At 45.6% G+C, this 18,375-nt stretch overlaps 1 protein-coding gene across 3 annotated transcripts in view; it reads left to right on the forward strand.

Annotated features, from left to right (window-relative positions):
- Positions 1–18,375, forward strand: part of Sacs (sacsin molecular chaperone) — a 77,020-nt gene that overhangs the window by 19,178 nt on the left and 39,467 nt on the right. For 2 of the 3 annotated variants that reach the window (XM_029468843.2, XM_029468847.2), the window contains exon 3: positions 15,005–15,155. In XM_029468843.2, the coding sequence (XP_029324703.1) occupies positions 15,005–15,155 (151 nt within the window). Of the gene's footprint in view, positions 1–14,583; positions 14,923–15,004; positions 15,156–18,375 lie in introns of those variants that run through there. The other variant, XM_029468846.2, reaches the window with a different exon arrangement.

Here is an 18,375-nt window from a genome sequence, read left to right on the forward strand (position 1 = left end):
TGGCTCCGAACCTCTTGTGTGACAGGACCCCAACTCTCTTCCTTTGTCATCTGCTTCAGTCCCCCCACCCCCCAGCTATTTCTGGGCATGTTTGGGGCAGGGATAACTCACAAGGGCTCAGGGATAAGTCTGTTCCTGTTCTTTCCACTTGAGTCTCTTGGCCCTGGAGTCTGTGCCATGCCTCTGCAGCTGGTGTTCTGGGCAAGATGTCATCCCTGTGTTCCCAGGGGAACCCTTGAACCCAAAGCTACTTGTAGTGTGTGGATGGGGTGGCAGAAAGGACCCTTGTAGTAGCACTGTGTGAAGTCAGTCTTGCCCTCTATTTATTTTTTATCAAATAATTTTATTACTGTAGATTTATTATAGAAAATAATGTTTCGTCATGGCATTTTCCATGAAAGCTCATCATAGACACTTCTGCCATATCTTTTCTTGTCCCTCTTCCTCTCTGGTCCTTTTCTGTTTCCATGTGTATAATTCTTAAATCTACGTTCTTCAGGTAAGAGAACACATGTGACATTTGTTTTTCTAAGTCTCTGTCCCTTATTGCCTGGGCACTGTGGCTTCACCTTGTATTGTCCCAGGCTCAGAGCCATTGCTTTGAATGTGGCCAGGAAAGAGGAATGTGGGACCTGCCCTGTCCCCGTGTCTCCTCTTTGCCTTAGAAACAGCCACATCCAAACATTGCAAAAGAAACTCCCTGTAAGTACCCTTCCACCTCTGTAAGGGGAAACAGAGCGTTGTGGAATGGTGTAAGTCAACCTGGCCCTGCTTGCTTTCAGTCTCAGCTTTGCCATTTGTCATGCTGAAGACATGGATCGTGACTTTCCTCATTGTGAGAAAAACCATCCTGACAATTCTGTTGAGCTGGACCCGTGATTCCAGTTGAGTGTCTGTCCACCTGCCTCATGGATCCTTGTCAGAACAGTGAATTGCAGTGTAAATGCACAGCAGACACCATTATATCATGTGTTTGCATACCTGGCCTCAGCGAGTGGCGCTGTTCAGGGAAGGTATGGAACCTCTTGGGTGGGTGGCCCAGCAAGAAGTGGGGTGCTACAGTTAAGCACTGAAAGCTTTATCGGTTGATGGTTCCCACTTCCTGAGTTTCCTGCTTCTTGGTCTGGTGCCATGTGAGCAGCTACCACACACTCCAACCTTGCCTGTCAGAAACCATGAACCAGAACAGACCCGCCCTTCAGTAGTTTCTGTCAAGTATTCTGTCATCATGAGTGACAGTGAGTTTGTTTTGCCTTCTCCCTTGGATGTTGAGTGGACAGTTACCTCTTCCTTGCTCACACAAGCTTTCCTGGTGCCTACCAACTCTCCAGGGTGCTGCTTTCTAAACTCAGAAAGACAGCAACGGTCCTTTCTTCAGCCTATTGACCAGGGTCACTAGAAGAATCATCTAGTTAAACTTTGCTTTGATAGTTTCACACATGTATACAGTGTGTATGATGTGTACAGTGTATACAATGTATATGATGTATGCAATGTATACAATGTATCTTGGTCATAGCCACTCCCAGCTCCCCCTCTCCTTCCCCCTGGACAATCCTACTCCAGCATGTCCTCTCCTCACCTTCCTGTCCTCCTTTACAGTTTTTGAAAACCCACTGAGTCCAGTAAGTACTTCTATTTTTCTTTCTTTTGCTTTCCTTTGTTTTTGTTTTTGTTTTTTTGACACAGCATCTCACTGTGCAGCCTTGGCTGGCTTGGAACTCAAATAGATCGTGGTAGCTAGAAATAGAGCTCTGACTGTCCTTTCCTCCTGAGTGGTGGGATTAAAGGCCTGGGCCACCACCCCAGGCTCAGTGCTTCCTTTTGGAATATGACTTTGTTGGTCTGACCTTGTGCAGGTAGCCACAGTGAGTTCCTGAGTGAAGCCATGATGTCATGACCACTGCACTCCACCCGTTCACTCCTTCCCCTCCTCCAGTTCTTTTTTTTTTTTCCAATTAAATACTTTCTTTTATTTATTTTTTATTTTTTAATTTTTAACTAGGTATTTTCTTCATTTACATTTCCAATGCTATCCCAAAAGTCCCCCATACCCTCCCCCCCCACTCCCCTACCCACCCACTCCCACTTCTTGGCCCTGGCGTTCCCCTGTACTGAGGCATATAAGTTTGCAAGACCAATGGGCCTCTCTTTCCAGTGATGGCCAACTAGGCCATCTTTTGATACATATGCAGCTAGAGTCAAGAGCTCCAGGGTACTGGTTAGTTCATAATGTTGTTCCACCTATAGGGTTGCAGATCCCTTTAGCTCCTTGAGTGCTTTCTCTAGCTCTTCCATTGTTCTTAACATCCTTCCTTCCTCTCTTCCCTGGCTCAGAAGAGGTAGCTTTTACTAGGCATTTTTAAAGCAAGTCCCAGGTGTTTCCTGACAATCCCTTAGGGAAGCCTGAAGGATGTGGAGCTATAGTTTCTTAGCCCACCGGGATTATGACGTAGATTCTCCAATGACAAATGAGACAGTCTGGGCTAGTCATCTGGTTGATTAAACTATGTCCAGTTGCTAATTTTTTCTTCTTAGTTTTAAATATTGAAAACAAAGTGACTAACATCATGTTTTAAAAAAACCTTTCTAAAGAGTTGTGTCATTGCAAATGTTGCTTATATAGATATGTTAGAACATCAGCTATATAGTTGATCATTAAGGTCAAGTTGCACTTCATGCTCACAGACAGCATTTTCTGGACCCTGCTGTTACCAAATGGACTGCAGGGACCCTACTCACAAGTTGTATCACTGAACCAAACCATCACCTACCCAGTCAATCACAGATAAATAGCTTAACACCAGCTATATGCAAAAAGCAGAAAGAAGTGTTTAGGGTGTTTCTGAGGAATTCTATGAATTAAACAAATAAACAAAATCTGAGCTACATTCTCTTTCTATGGATAACTTTTGTTGATGGGTTCTTTGTGTAAATTAGTCAATCATATTTATAATAATTTAAAAAATAGTGGACAGTGATAGATTTCTTTTTGAGTGAGTTATGAATACAATATACTTTTAATCACTAGTGAGACAATAGATAACGTTCCATCCTATAACTGTATCATGTGAGCATTTAGAGCCTGCAGAGAAATGACTTTGGAAGCGAGTAAATGGTGGGTGCTTCTGTTTGAGTTGAGTGAGAATGAAAAGCCCAGCCATTCAGGTTTTGATGGATTCATCCCCAGTTTTTCCTTAAAAGAAAAAAAAAAAAAAAAAAACAATCCCTCCTTGACCTATTTCTACCTGGCTTCTTCTCTAGTGGATGCGGCCAATGGCTATAACTGCTCTGAGGCAGCACAAGAATGCATCGTCTAAACCCTCAGCTGTGTGCTCCCCTCTTCTCCAGATCTGTTATTTCTCTGGTCTGTATTTCCAGGTGTGTGGTTTCCACAATTTCCTGTTCCAAGTTACTGTGACAATGGGATAGGAAGACACGGGATAGGAACCCATGATCTGCTTCTTGACAACCCCAGATTTTTAGGAATGGTATAAATCACACACTGGTGTATTATTTTGAAAAGCCTGTATCTGGGATGAGGGTGTGGCTTAGCAGCAGGGATTTGTCTACCAAAAGGCCCTTGGCTTGATCCCCAGCAATAAAAACAAGCCCCCCCCCCCGCCCAACACCAATAGTAAAAATCTCATAAGCAAGAAATTTAAAAAGATGACAAAAACTAGTCCCTTTCATTTTGTATAAATAATTTACATTTCTCAGTGATTTCTGATCAGAGAATATTTAATCAAATTATACTCTTGAGATTCTCTCTGATATTTTAAAGCAAAGTAGAAGCGGGTGTATTTTCAGACAAGTAGCTTAGCTGAGTACAAATGGGCGGTTGTAAGATCTTTTAGGTAAGCAGATGATTACAAGATTTTTGCTGAATATCTATCTCTATTTTGTAATTTCTATTTTTATATTTATCCTACATATTTAGTATAAGTTGATGAAATCAAATCATAAAGCTATAAAGTCCTAAGTAAAATGCACAAAATTCCTTTCTTTTCAAGGTCTTCAATGGAGCATTCCAGGTCATAGTCAGAGGAAGGTGCGTTAAAAATCATTGCGTAAATTACTTTTAGGCTATGTGTATAAGATGTATTCGAATCCCAAACTTCCTGTCTAAACTCAGGTCTCATCCCAAAGTAACTCATTATATGTGCACAAATATTACAAAATTGGAAAAAAGCCAGATCCCGAACAGTTCTAGTTCCAAGAATTTCTTTTAAGACATAAACTGTTGCAGAAAGTATTTAATCTCAACCAGGGGCTTCTAGCTCACCTTTGATCATTCAGTTCCTGGGTAAAAGACACACACAGTCTTTATACTTATAACAAGCCTCTATCAACACTAACACTGGGCAGAATCTACCGTCTAAGCTATTAATATTTCTCTCCTATGGATAACTCCGAGTTATTACCTACTATGTTTCATCTGGGCTGTGCTTAACTCCAATTGGCCATTCCTCAAGAATGTGTGAAGTGGTAGCTTTTTAATTCGCTCTGTCCACCCCACACTTAGCTTTACAGTACATAGCAACTGGCCACCAAACCTCAACACAAACTGAAGATGTATTTTCTATTGCATGTGTGAGGGCTTCATGCTATCTACAGCCAGCCAGACTCTAAAAGTGCCATGTTCTTGGAAATGTAAATTGTCCTTATAGCCCTTAGGTGAGAACTTTGGACACTGCTGTCCCTGGAGAGCACTGTTTCTAGAGAAAGCTGTCCCTAGAGAACAATGACAATGGTCCCCACCAACCTAAGCAGAGTGTCACTTCAAAGTAGAGGAAGCACAATGGCGCAGGAGACACTGACCAACCCCAGGCTCCAGGTTTCCTCACACTCAGTCTCCCTGATGCCAAGCCTTAGCTATGACTGTGGATGATAAAGCCTCTGTGCAGGGCTTTCTGGTTATTAAATATGACAGTGTGCGTGTGGAGGATTTGGAATGTATTGGGTGATCAGTGACTAAAAATGAGAATGGGTCTGATTGTTGCCACACTTCTCTTTACACTGAGCCCAAAATTTGTGACTTTCTCTTTTGTCGGCTATAAATGTGAGTATGTGGTTGCATGGGTCTCGAGTGGCTTGATAAGGTGTTTATAGAGCATTCTGAGACTGAATAGGGAAGGTCTGGTGCACACTAACGCTCAGATTGACAGTGGGTACTGTATGCTCTCACTGGGCCTTCTTTTCAGTCTCTTCCTTCAACTGCTGCTGAAAATAAAGCCCTCTGCGGTGCAGTTTCAGAGGCAACTGGGCAGAAAACCTTCCAAAATATGAGCCCCATGTTCCACACAGTAGCAGAAATTAAAATTCCCCCATTAATGTGCAAACATTTTTGGAAGAGGTGACTGCTGTTTTCCCATGTACAGTGATTGAAGGGCACTATCATGGCCACTGAGAATGACCAGCGTTGCTGGCAGGCACCCATCTAGCCCAATAGTTCAGAGAAGTGGGGGTGGTTGGGAATCAATTCCAATTATAAATGCATATGTGAGTGCTTGTGCACATACACTCATACACACACACTCAAACGCATACACATACACGTACACATACACACACACACACACACAATCTAGAAGGGGATGCAATAGCCATTCTGAAGGGATACTTTGCCCCTGAGCAGGAGGGAAATAGAGGAACTGGAGCCTGGTCTTGGTGGGGACACTGCAGAACCAATGACACAATGTGACACACAGATGTTGCTCTGAAGTGTGCTTGGGAAGAAACATAGTGAGAGAAGAAGAAGAAAAAAGATAGCACTTCAGATACAAACTGACCTCTAGGACAGTCACTGTTGGCTCAGGGCAGCCAAGTCAATGGAAGACACACACTGAACACTGAACAGCTGCTGCTGATTACACCAGTTTCCATGACAACAACACTTGCCTTTGTGGGGCAATTCTGTTTGTCGTATTTGTCTATTTCCCATGCTAGGATCACCGCCATCTTAGATTTCCCAGCCCCCAGCAAAGGGCCAGCACTGGGAAAGATGCCAAGCTGAGATGATGATGGGTGTAAAGCTCTCAAGACCCTCTTGTCTACTTTTATATTAGTCTCAACTGCTCCATGATCAAGCCAGAGAGGAGAGAAGGAAGAGGCCCAGAGGGGGAAGAACAGGGAGCCTGCCACCCACTTGGTCACGTTCCTTGGGAAGCAGTGTGGTCATGACCGAGAAAGGGTTGCAGGAGGGCAGCTGTGGGCTCCTTAGCTCATCGTCCACGGTTTCTACAGTGTGCTGTCTCGTCAGTTTTATAATGAATGGAAAGACTTTTCTGTGATGGGGCCTTGGTCTGAGACTCTCTTATTGTACACTGTTCATTTGAACACATTCCTGCTACAGCGAGCTCATTCTATTCCTGTGTAGCCAGCTCACCATGGTCCTGCATTTCCTATAATAATTGCAAAGAAGGATGTTTAATCAGCATCCATCATAAATTCAAAAACCACACGTGGGCTTAATGTTCCCATCCAGGATAAGATGTGTCAGCTCACGAAGTGTGGGGGCTTGAGTCATGGCTTTCCTTTCTAATGCAAAGTACTCTGCATCACTCACTTGCTGCCCTGTGTACATACGGCCCTTACTAGTTAGTGTTACTTTGGCAGAGCTGCCTTTCAGGATTTTTGGCATCCAAACACCTAGCTCTCATTAAAATTAATGGTATAGTCAGAAGCCTCATATGAAGTCTGTACCATCCTATTTTGAGGTGACTTTACAGCACTCCAGGGAATTCATAATGCCCCTCTTTGGAAGTAGAAAAGGCAGGAATGCTAACTCAGAAACATGACCTCATTTCTCCAGGCATGCTTAATGACACTAAAAATAAACCTTAACTGACTCTGCCTGCATGAGCGCAAGGGCAAGGGAAGTCCAGCCCTTGTCTGACTTCCTGGGGAGTGAGTGTGGCCTCTACCCAGGTGCTCTGGGCTTGGGGCTGGTGATGCATGTGTCCGAAAAGACAGAGAGATGTGCTGGGCAAGGCCTCCTGCAGCATCAGGTGTCCCCAGCAAGGACACTTGCATTCACCTGGAAGGAATGAGAGAGAGGAAGGAGTGTTTGCAAAGCTTATGTAGAAAAACTTGGCAACTAGATGTCCTGGGCCCAGCACAGAACAAGGAGAGGAAGCTGTGGAGTAGCAGGACACAGGAGTGAACAGACCCGGTGTGCTGATGGAAGATGGAAGCTTTTGCTGGGGCTTGCTTTGTGTGCACGAGAGAGCAAAAACATCTGTGTTTGACTACTCTGGAGTGGACTGAGGATATTGAAAGACAGCTAAAACAAGCAAGTAAGCAAGCAAGCAAACAAACAAAAAACCCACCAAAACAACAACAACCACAACAACCACTGAGTCCCCTAGAGAAGCCAGTGCAACTAAGTTAGAATGTTTTTTGTTCACAGAGTGATCCTGGCCATGAGGGCCTGGGAGTGGAATGGGGCAGACATTTCTTTCACAACAGCAATGGGTTTTAATTCTTTCAGACATTATTCACACTATGGAACATACCATTTTAATGAATATAGGTTTGTGTGTGTATGTGTGTGTGTGTGTGTTTTAGACTAGTCACAATATTGCAAAAACTATTGCCACCCTAACTGTAGGATACATTTGCCACCTTGCAAAGGAGTCCCAAGCTAATGAGCACCCACATGTCAGTTCCACTCCCCATAGTCTCTGGCAATCACCCCTCTGCTTTTGGTTTATATGGATCTACCAGTTCTGGACAGGCAAACAAATGCAGCCCGACAGTAGGTGTTCATTCACGACTGCGATTTTCATTTGGTGAAATGTTTGCGAAGTCATCTTTGTGGGCTCAATGATTCACACAACTCTTCCAGCTTATGATCTTCTACCCAGGGCCTCAAGGGGAGGAAGGATCCAGCGACACAGACTCCCCAGCATGCTGTGTGCAGAGGCATGAAATTCAGAGGTAGAAATTCAGATAGCTGTACAGTCATGCTTACTGAGCATTTCTGGGGCTATGGATTGACTTAATGTGTCTCCTTAAAATTCATGTTTCACGCCTGAACCTTCAAGGTTATTGGAGGGCACTGGCTGGATCTGGTGTTTCCAGAATCTTGGCGCCTTGTTTAGAGAATTGAAACACACACAGTGGGTGTTGGGAGAGACAGACAGACAGAGACACAGACACAGAGAGACAGGGACACACACACACACACACACACACAGAGAGAGAGAGAGAGAGAGAGAGAGAGAGAGAGAGAGAGAGAGAGAGAGAGTGGGGCAGAGATACAGAGAGGCAGCAAGAAATTTTATTAAGAATGACATGAAAACATAAACTTAGACACACTGTCAGGAAAAGCACTGAGCCTGGGAGAACACTCAGGGGCCTTGGATATTAGTGAGAATTTTTTTTCAGGGTCCAAGACAAGAAGGGGTTGACTGCTAGGATTATAGCTGTGGTGGTTCTGTTTTGATTGGCAGGTTTGGGTTATATAGCATTTTTCTCTACTGTGCATATCCCTTCCCATGATGCATCTGATTTTAAGTATTTGTGTACACCTGTCATAGGCATACGATGGCAAAATAGAAGGTTTTCCAGAGATTCATTCAGAAGACATAGTTTTCCTTTCTGAATATGTATCCCTGTCTTAATTAGGGTTTTACTACTATGAAGAGATGCCATGATCAAGGCAACTCTTATAAAGGACAACATTTAATTGGGGCTAACTTACAGATTCAGTCCATTATCCATGGCAGTGTCCAGGGAGATGTGGGACTGGAGGAACTGAAAATTCTACATCTTCATCCAAAGGCAGACAGAAAACTGGCTTCTGGACAGCTATGACGAGGGTCTTAAAGCCCACACCCACAGTGACACACCTACTCCAACAAGGCCACACCCCCAAATAGTGCTGCTCCCTGGCCCAAGAATACTCAAACCACCACAATTCCAAACTAGTTTAGGTCAGACCTGCCCCATGTCTCCTAATCCCAGATATATCCAGAAGCATGTTTGAATAGAAATGAGCATTACCAAGAGATTGATAAGGGGGGGCGGTTTACCTATTTCCATTACTGAAGTCAAGCATGTGGCTTGATACAGGTGTGTGTGTGGGTCCCAGGTAACTAAGCTTTTCTTAATATTTGCCAGCCTCAGTAGTATTCAAAGGCAAGGTATTTGAACAGGGTAATTAGGGTCAGATGAGTTTGTAGGGTGGGGATCCATGATGGTATTATGACCCTCATAAGCAGGTCATAGACATGGCAAAGAGGCTATGTGGCTAAGCTGGGAAGAGATGCAGGGATGTGACCTTCCTTACATGCACTTTGACATTGAACTCCCAGTCCTCAGAACTGTGAGGGGTGCATAGTTCAATCCATTCTGTCTGTGGTGTTTTGTGGTTGGCAACCCCAAGCAGACTGAGACATCAGGCCCTGCCACCTGTCCCCTCTCCCTCCAGTGCTTGGCAAGGGATCACTTAGATTTGAATAACATGCCAGCCTCGCTCTGGGGAGCACTGAGCCACCTTGTGGATGATGTAGACAAAAAAGATGCACACACAACTGAGGGTAGCTATGATGAGAGAGGGTAAGGCAACTTTGGAGGGAAGTGGGGTCACATTGGGGGTGTTGCTGTTTGTATAGGGCGGTAGAGGCAGCATTCAGACTGTCAGTCAAAGAACGGTGCCTAAGTGTAGACAGAAGTTGGTGAGAGAGTGGGAAAGGCACAAAAGGGGGAGGAGCCCATGTGAAGGCCCTGGCAGAGGGAATGGGCTTTGGTATCAGAGACTTAAGGTGCCAAATGTGGTGACTATAGTAGACTGAGATCAGAAAGCTGTGGACGTGCTCAGTCTGGGAAGAGGAATCCGATGGGAAGCAATGATGGACCAAGACTGTAGGATGAGTCAGGTTGCTGATTCTGGTTCTGTGTGACAGTCCACACTGGCTTTTCTCTGAAACCACATCTTCCTAAAGACCCCAGCTGCCACCACCTGCAGGTCTCAGTCATGCTTTTGTGTGGCCATCGGATTGCCAGACGGTTTTGCATGGAGTCACATGAACTCAAAATTGTTTGTCTGGGTGGGCATTTATATCTGGATATTCACCTAGAAAGTGCTGTGGACAGAAAAGGATGCTGACAATGCTGATCATGGCACAGATGGGGAATGGTAGGCCTGTGGGAAGGCAGAGGGAAGGTGTGGGCATGCCACAGGCCAGTGCAGAGAAAAACCCACCAGAGGCCCAGCCTGCCTGAGAGAAGCGAGCCCTTCTTGGTTCTTTGAAGAGCAGGAGACTGATGGAAAACTGTAATGGAGATTGGTCAAACAATGACAGTAGAACCTGGGAGGAAGAAATGAAGAAGGCTAAGAAGTCAGATGCATAACTTCACACTGGCCAAGGTGAAAATGTCACTAGGGAAACTGGGTAGCACCGGGCCCTGCCTTGCTGTCATGGGTCTGGGTACTGCCTGCATTCTATGCCTGGGACCAGTGGGGACATCCACATGGCCTCTTCTCATCCACATATATCAACTGCATCTGGTACTGATGGTTTAAAGTCTAGTTATTGGGCCAGAATTTGGCTTCTATCAGCTTTAACAGTTCACAATGGCCTAGAGTCCAAAAGATTTACAGTGTGTTAAAAAGAGAGAGAATTACCATATACTACATGCCAAAGCATGCACACACTTGTTTTTTTTTGATTTTTAATATTTTTATTACATATTTTCCTCAATTACATTTCCAATGCTATCCCAAAAGTCCCCCATAGCGCCCCCCACTTCCCTACCCACCCATTCCCATTCTTTTGGCCCTGGCATTCCCCTATATTGGGGCATATAAAGTTTGCAAGTCCAATGGGCCTCTCTTTCCATTGATGGCCGACTAGGCCATCTTTCGATACATATGCAGCTAGAGACAAGAGCTCCGGGGTTCTGGTTAGTACATCATGTTGTTCCAACAATAGGGTTGCAGATCCCTTTAGCTCCTTGGGTACTTTCTCTAGCTCCTCCATTGGGAGCCCTGTGATACATCCAATAGCTGACTCTGAGCATCCACTCCTGTGTTTGCTAGGCCCCGGCATAGTCTCACAAGAGACAGCTATATTTGGGTCCTTTCAGCAAAATCTTGCTAGTGTATGCAATGGTGTCAGCGTTTAGAAGCTGATTATGGGATGGATCCCTGGATACGGCAGTCTCTAAATGGTCCATCCTTTCATCACAGCTATGAACTTTGTCTCTGTAACTCCTTCCCTGGGTGTTTTGTTCCCAATTCTAAGAAGGTGCACAGTGTCCACACTTTGGTCTTCATTCTTCTTGAGTTTCATGCGTTTAGCAAATTGTATCTTATATCTTGGGTATCCTAAGTTTTGGGCTAATATCCACTTATCAATGAATACATATTGTGTGAGTTCTTTTGTGATTGTGTTACTTCACTCAAGATGATGCCCTCCAGGTCCATCCATTTGGCTAGGAATTTCATAAATTCATTCTTTTTAATAGCTGAGTAGTACTCCATTGTGTAAATGTACCATAATTTCTGTATCCGTTCCTCTGTTGAGGGACATCTGGGTTCTTTCCAGCTTCTGGCTATTATAAATAGGGCTGCTATGAACATAGTGGAGCATGTGTCCTTTTTACCGGTTGGGACATCTTCTGGATATATGCCCAGGAGAGGTATTGCTGGATCCTCCGGTAGTACTATGTCCAATTTTCTGAGGATCCGCCAGACTGATTTCCAGAGTGGTTGTACAAGCTTGCAATCCCACCAACAATGGAGGAGTGTTCCTCTTTCTCCACATCCTCGCCAGCATCGCATGCACACACTTGTATACATACAACCTTGTGCACACAAGCTGTCTTGTAGGGACAAGTACATGTGACATTGTTCCTCTGAAAGAGACATCGTGCTGGGTGGTGGTTTTCTTCATTGTCAACTTGAATGGACATGGAATTGCCTGGTATACAGGCATCTGACCCACCATGAGTGTGGGTGGCCCCTTCCCGTGGGCCAGAGTCCCGGACTGAATAAAAAGACGGAAAGGGGGAAGCCAGCGGAACGCCAGCATTCATTTGTCTCTGCTTCCTGCTTGTGGATGCAATGTGACCAGCTGCCGCCATGCCTTTCCACCTGTGACAGACTGTAACTTCACACTGTGACCCAAAACAAGTTCTTCCCTCTTTAAGTTGCCCTTGTCTGGCGTTTTGTCAAAAAATCCATACTTAAAAACAAAAACTAATATGACACAGGAATAGACACCAGTTTGAAGAACTCCTCAATTAAGTAGGTAGTTTAACACTGGAGACATTTTCCACACAGAGATTTGTAGTGAATATGAAACTTAATATTCCAGAAAGAAACTTGAGGCATACAGAAAATTTGATATTCTGTGTGTATTAGTCAGGATCTCTAGACTCACAGAACTTATGGAGTGTCTTTATATATTAAGGGAATTTATTGAAATGACTTACAGTCTGTTGTCTGTACAATGGGAAGCTGTGAGTGGGAAGTCCAAGAATATAGTAGTTGCTGGTCCCATGAGACTGGGTGTTTCAGCTGGTCTTCTGTATAAGCCAGAATCCTGAAGAAGTAGGTTCCAACAGATGGGCTGGCAAGCAAGTGCAAGCAGGCAAAGAAGAAGGAAGTCTTCCTTCTTCCATTGTCCTTATGTAGGCCTCCAGCAGAAAGTTTAGCCCAGATTAAAGGTGTTTCCAGAGGACAAACACCTAAGCTGTTTACAGGCGTGTCCCAACTTGCCAGGGCCTAAGCTTTTTCATGGCCGCTGTACCTTTCCATCCCTTCTTTCCTCCTCTTCTCTCACTTCTTCCGTTCCCTTCTTTGTATACATTTCCTTTGCTCCTTCCTCTCTCATTCCTTCCCTTTTCCTTCCTCTCCCTTCCCCACCTTCCTCCCCTTTCCATCCTATCTTCTTTCCCTTTTCTTCTCCTTCCCATTCTCGTCTTTCCTTCCTTCCTGAGCTTTCCCCTTTTTCTTGCCTCTGCCTCCTTAAAGAGGCAGAAAATCCTGACACTTCAGAACTGCCTTGTGCTTTGTCTCAGCAAACAAAATGGAAAACATATTTTAATATGGTGGCACACATAGGATAACATTTACTTTCTGAGTCCTTTTGAATCCTGCAGTTCCATGGCATCACAGTCATGATATGATATTGTGTAACCACCAGCACGTACATGTTCAGAACTCTAGCTGGTAAAATTGCAAACAGTTGCTTAGGGTACATTGTCTCACTCCTTGGGTGTCCTTGTCATTCAGGGGTGTATCCAGTTGGGATACAGTAGCTTCAGTAGACTTTATGACTATTATCTGAAGAAGCTAGTGACTCCTCGGCCTAGGATGCCACTAGCTCTGGCATCTCTCCTGAGTTCTGATCTGCATTTCCCATGAGTAATGACATCGTGTGATGTATCCCAAAGGCATTCTGCTCTAGAGGTTCAAAGCCGCCTCTGATCAGCCTCCTTGTGGGCTGACTCTGCTTCTCTTGTGGCATGCCTGATGGCTGAGGTCAGTCCTTCCTGTCAGGGCTTCCACTTCATGCCTAGGTTCTATTGTTACAACATCCTGCTTGGTGCCCAGAGAAAGTTTCTTATAGGAAGACAGAGGAAGAGGGATGCATTCTGAACTCTGAAGACATTTAACCTGAAGATTTGTTTTGGGGTCTAGGTGGCACATGTCACATTACAGGTGCTGAGCATGGTGTTTGGGAGGGGCTTGGAATGGGGGGAATCTCACTTGATAGACAAAAATCAGTATTTTTTCCTATTTGTTGATATTCCAATGCATTCACTTGTATAGGGTTATTTAATTTAAAAATCAAGTATTTGTCTTTTGGGGTTTCTAGGCAGGATCGTTATACTGAGTTTCAGCATTTTTCTCTAATTGATGAAACTGACCCCTTCCAACAGCGAAAGGAAAGCTTGACTAACATTATGGTCTCCTAAGGAGCTCTCAGGGTAGTTTTTACTCCTAATGATGAATCTGACTATATGGAGGGGAGCCAAGAGGAGTGGTAATTAATATCATTTTAAAAGGGTTAACTTTAAAATGGGAGTTTTTAGTACATGAGAATATTTCAAATAACAATCAGGCGTTTACTATTACACCAAGTAGCTTTTGTGTGGCTGTAATAGATGAGGGGTTTGGTTTTGCTATTTTCATCAGGATCTGTGAGAAGTTAAGTGGAAGGAGGTACCTGGGTGTAGCTTTTGGGGTTGTGTGGCTGCTTAGTATAGCTGGGTTAGGTTAGGGCCAGGCTGCTCTTCAGCTGTCACTTCTGTGTGGAGGGCTCAGGAGAGGTGTGGCCTGGAGAGAGCCACTGGAGCTGCTCCTTAGTGAATAGCCTGGGAGAGAAGGGGTGGCAAAAGCCGGTCCCAAGCATCCTTGCAATCGAAGGGCGCTCCTGGGAGGGGCGTGGCTTGGAGACCGGCGCAGGGCGGTCCTTAGCTGCTCGGGGGGGGGAACGGGGCGGGGTCGAGGCGGAACGTGAGTCTCCTCAGAACAACCGCAGTGTGCGGGGTGTGTCAGAGGAAGGCGTGGCCTGAGAAGGGGGCGGGTCCGTCCTTTGCCATCCACGAGAGGGGCGGAGCCGAGGCGGGGCCTGAGACTCCTCCAAGAACAGTAGCGGTCCTTAGGGCGCGTCTAGGAAGGCGTGGCTACGCGGAAGGGCCGCTCCGCAGATAACGGTCCCAGGGCTGCGCATGCCTGCGGGCGACGCCTTCATGGCCCTTTGCAGCCCGGAGCGCGCGGCGCGCTAGGGCTCGCTCCTCCTCCGCAGCGGCGCCTTCCTCTGCGCTTCTGCGGGCTGCGGCAGAGCGCTGCGGCGGTACAGGCCTCTGCCATGAGGATCCCCGCCTCAGGGCCAGTGGCGGACCTCTCGGAGCGGCAGGGCTGGGCGTGAGGAGGAGGCCTGGGGAGCCCGCCATGGGGGACAGGTGAGGAGACCCCGGGCGGGAGGGTGGTGCCGGCCGGCCGCGCGCGAACCCCGCTGACCGTCCGTCCCTTTGCCTGCCGCAGGTGGGTCCGCGTGACCGTGCTCCGCGGCTGCGTGGGCTGCAGGACCGTGGCGGTGCCGGCGACCGCAACCGGGCGGGACCTCAAGGAGCGCATCTTCGCTGAGACCGGCTTTCCGGTGGCGGAGCAGCGACTGTGGCGCGGAGACAGGGAGGTAGGTCAGCGCCAGGCCTGCCCTCTTAGATGGGCGCAGTCGCCTACTGGCGGCAGGAAATTCACCGGCTCCTGTCTGTCACGGAAGACTGGTGCTCAGATGAGTCAATAGAGCTTTGTAAAGAGCTGGAGCAGAATGGCAGGAGCGTGGTTGTGGGTTGTCGGTGTTTTTGTTTTTGTTTTTGTTTTTTTTTGACTTTTTTTTTCTTTTGCATTTACAGTCTCCACATTTGTGAATCTTCACTGCCTAAAACTTAGACACGTATTTTGATGGGCACTGTGAACCAGGGAGTTTTTAAAATTCACAGACATCGCCATTGATAGAACGGGATCATCATTTATATTTTTCAGTTTCTAAGTTTAACAAGAATAGTGTTTTTAAAACGGCCAATTCTGGAGCCCTTCCCACTCTCTTTGTGGTCCTGGGACTGAGACCTATGGCTTTGCATGTGCTAAGCAAATACTCTACACTAATTTCTTTGAATCACAGAAATTTACAGCTGAAAAGGGTCTTCAGACATAACTTAATCCCCAAAATGTTATTTTGAGGAGAAAACCTGAAACTTCTGAAGTGCTAATGAATGGCTTAGTCCACCAATACTTAGGAAAATGAGAACATTTTACATGTTCAATTGTATTCTTAAATGATGGGGTAACCGCTACAGTTTTCTTGAAAGGGAAGCTTAAGTTTTATTGGAAATGATCTTGTTCTCTAATTCTAGTATCTTTCCTTTTTTATGTGATAAACATCACCATTTCCAGGCCTTAAAAAGTCGAATAAAATCACAGGAGTTACTTGAGTGTCATGGATGGCGTTTCTAGTTGGGTTTCCATACTGCTTAATTCAGAGCCCTCCAGGGTGGTCCTGGCTTTTTATCCACTGGGTAGCTTTTCTGGTTTCCTGCACATTAGACATAGATCTCTGGTGACCTGCTCTCGGGCATCTCTACAGACGGGTCATTTCTTATAATATTCCCCAGGGGTGCTTGCTGATGCGCAGACATTGGCTTGCCCCAGGAGTTGAGGCAGAACTGCAGAGGAACACACTGTTATTGTTTTCTTTGTCTGTGACACCTTCATTCTTACCTGCCTTTATGGGTTTGCTCTTCTGCGTCTATTCCCACTTTACTCCTGGGTCCACTTTGTCGTTGTGTTCCCTAAATACATATGGTAACATGACTCAGTTGTAGCTCTTGACACTGGAATAGTTTCTTACAGGTGCCTGTGCAGGACTCAGATTTGGGGTGGTTGAAGTGGTCATATTGTTTGGATTGGGTGGTTGGGAGGTGAAAGAGATCCAGGCCCATCACCGATCTGGTCTGAGGTTATGAGACTATGGCGGTGAAGGTGAAATTGAAAGCATGGGGATGTGAGAAGGCTCAGTGCTGTGCCAGCCTGGCAACTGAACTTAATGCTGGAGCCCAGGTGACAGTGGAAGGAGAAAGCTGTCTCTAAGACTGTTCTCTGACCTTCACAGGTGTGCCCTCATCATATACTCATAACACAGCATACACACCACACACACACACACACACACACACACACACACATATCAGACACGATACACACGTACACCACACATATACATACATATATAACACACACACTACACACATACACACACCAGATACACACATACACATACCATGCACACACCACACATACGCACACATACCAGATACAACACACATATCCATATACACATATCACACACACTACACACATACCACACATATACACCATACATGCACACACACCATACACATACACATACACACACCACACACACATACACACACCACACACACATATCAGACACAACACACACATATACATACAAACACATACCACACACACTATACATATACCATACATACACACCATGCATGCACACACATACTACACCATACACACACACACACACACACACACACACCACCACCACCACCACCACCACTACCACCACCACAAACACCAGACACTACAAATAAGCAAATGAAGGGATATACAGGACACTTTGTAAAGGACAGAATTGTGGCAGTTGGTGCCACATGGGCCTAAAGGAAGGAGAGAGGAAGTAAAGTAAGGCTTTATGGGCATGTTTGCAAGCCTGGAAGCAGGCCAGGAGAGCAAGGGTTTCTTAGCAGGTGACAGAGGCAGCTCCTTCTGGAACAAGTGTGGCAGTCAGTTTGCTTTTAGATGTGGTTCAGCTGATGGTGAGACACAGAAGGAATTAGGAAAATGCACATAACGGAGAAGTGGGTGACCCAGATCCTGCTTGCCACCACCATGTATATGTAACTGGGGCCAAATTCATGTGTCAGAATTGCTTTCCCATTTGAAAGTCTGGTCACTGCTAAGGTCTGTGACTGTAAGGACTGAAAGTCAGCTCACAACTGCAGATGGATTCAGAAAGAGAGGCCAGGGCTGGAGATAGGTCGTGGCTGATGCTTAGCAGTTCTCCTTTTCTGTATCTGGGGAGTGTGTGGGAAGAGCATCACTGAGCTCCTGGGCCCTGTTCTATGACCTCCACACCCTGCTGAGCTCCAGCCGCTGTTCTCTGTGGCCTCTCCACCTACCACCTCATTTAATGCTCTGAAGAAACAGTGTGTCAGCATTCTCTCCACAGGCGGACTTTCCCCTCTTTACCTCTTAGTCCCATGCTGCTTAGGACTTTTTAGATTGACATTATTAAATTCTGAATAGTTTAGTGTGAGAGGCAGATGATAATAGATAGTAGATGGAGATTTAGCTTTTCTCTTTTAATTCATCACAAGTGTGTCATGTCCCTCCCCTACCCCCCAGATTTTGACTCTTGAGCATCTCCCTGTGTCATTGATATTTTTTTAAAAAAAGAGGTGTTGGGTGATCTTCTGTTTAATAATTTGGTAGAGTCACTGTTTGGTAGTAATTGAAATGCCTATCTCCGAGGTTTGTAAGGGAGAATGAGGCTGGTGAGACGAAGCTTCTAATGATTTGATACTCATTTTCAAAACATTGAGACGGGCACTTTGAATAGAAGGTACATTGCATCTGGGGAGAATAGGCACATTTTCTTTCCTTGGTTGCAGTATCCAGAAGAGAAGGGAAGAGGGCCTATACAAACCCCCAAATCTTGGCACACTCCATAGGAGCTAGCACTGCTGAGGATGTCTTACAGCCAGCTTGCTTTTTAGGCATCTCACTGCCCTGTGATATATAGCAACAGAGATTATAGTCTA

This window comes from Mus caroli, unplaced genomic scaffold (assembly GCF_978045245.1).
Source record: "Mus caroli unplaced genomic scaffold, Mus_caroli_1 scaffold_12, whole genome shotgun sequence".
Taxonomy (NCBI): domain Eukaryota; kingdom Metazoa; phylum Chordata; class Mammalia; order Rodentia; family Muridae; genus Mus; species Mus caroli.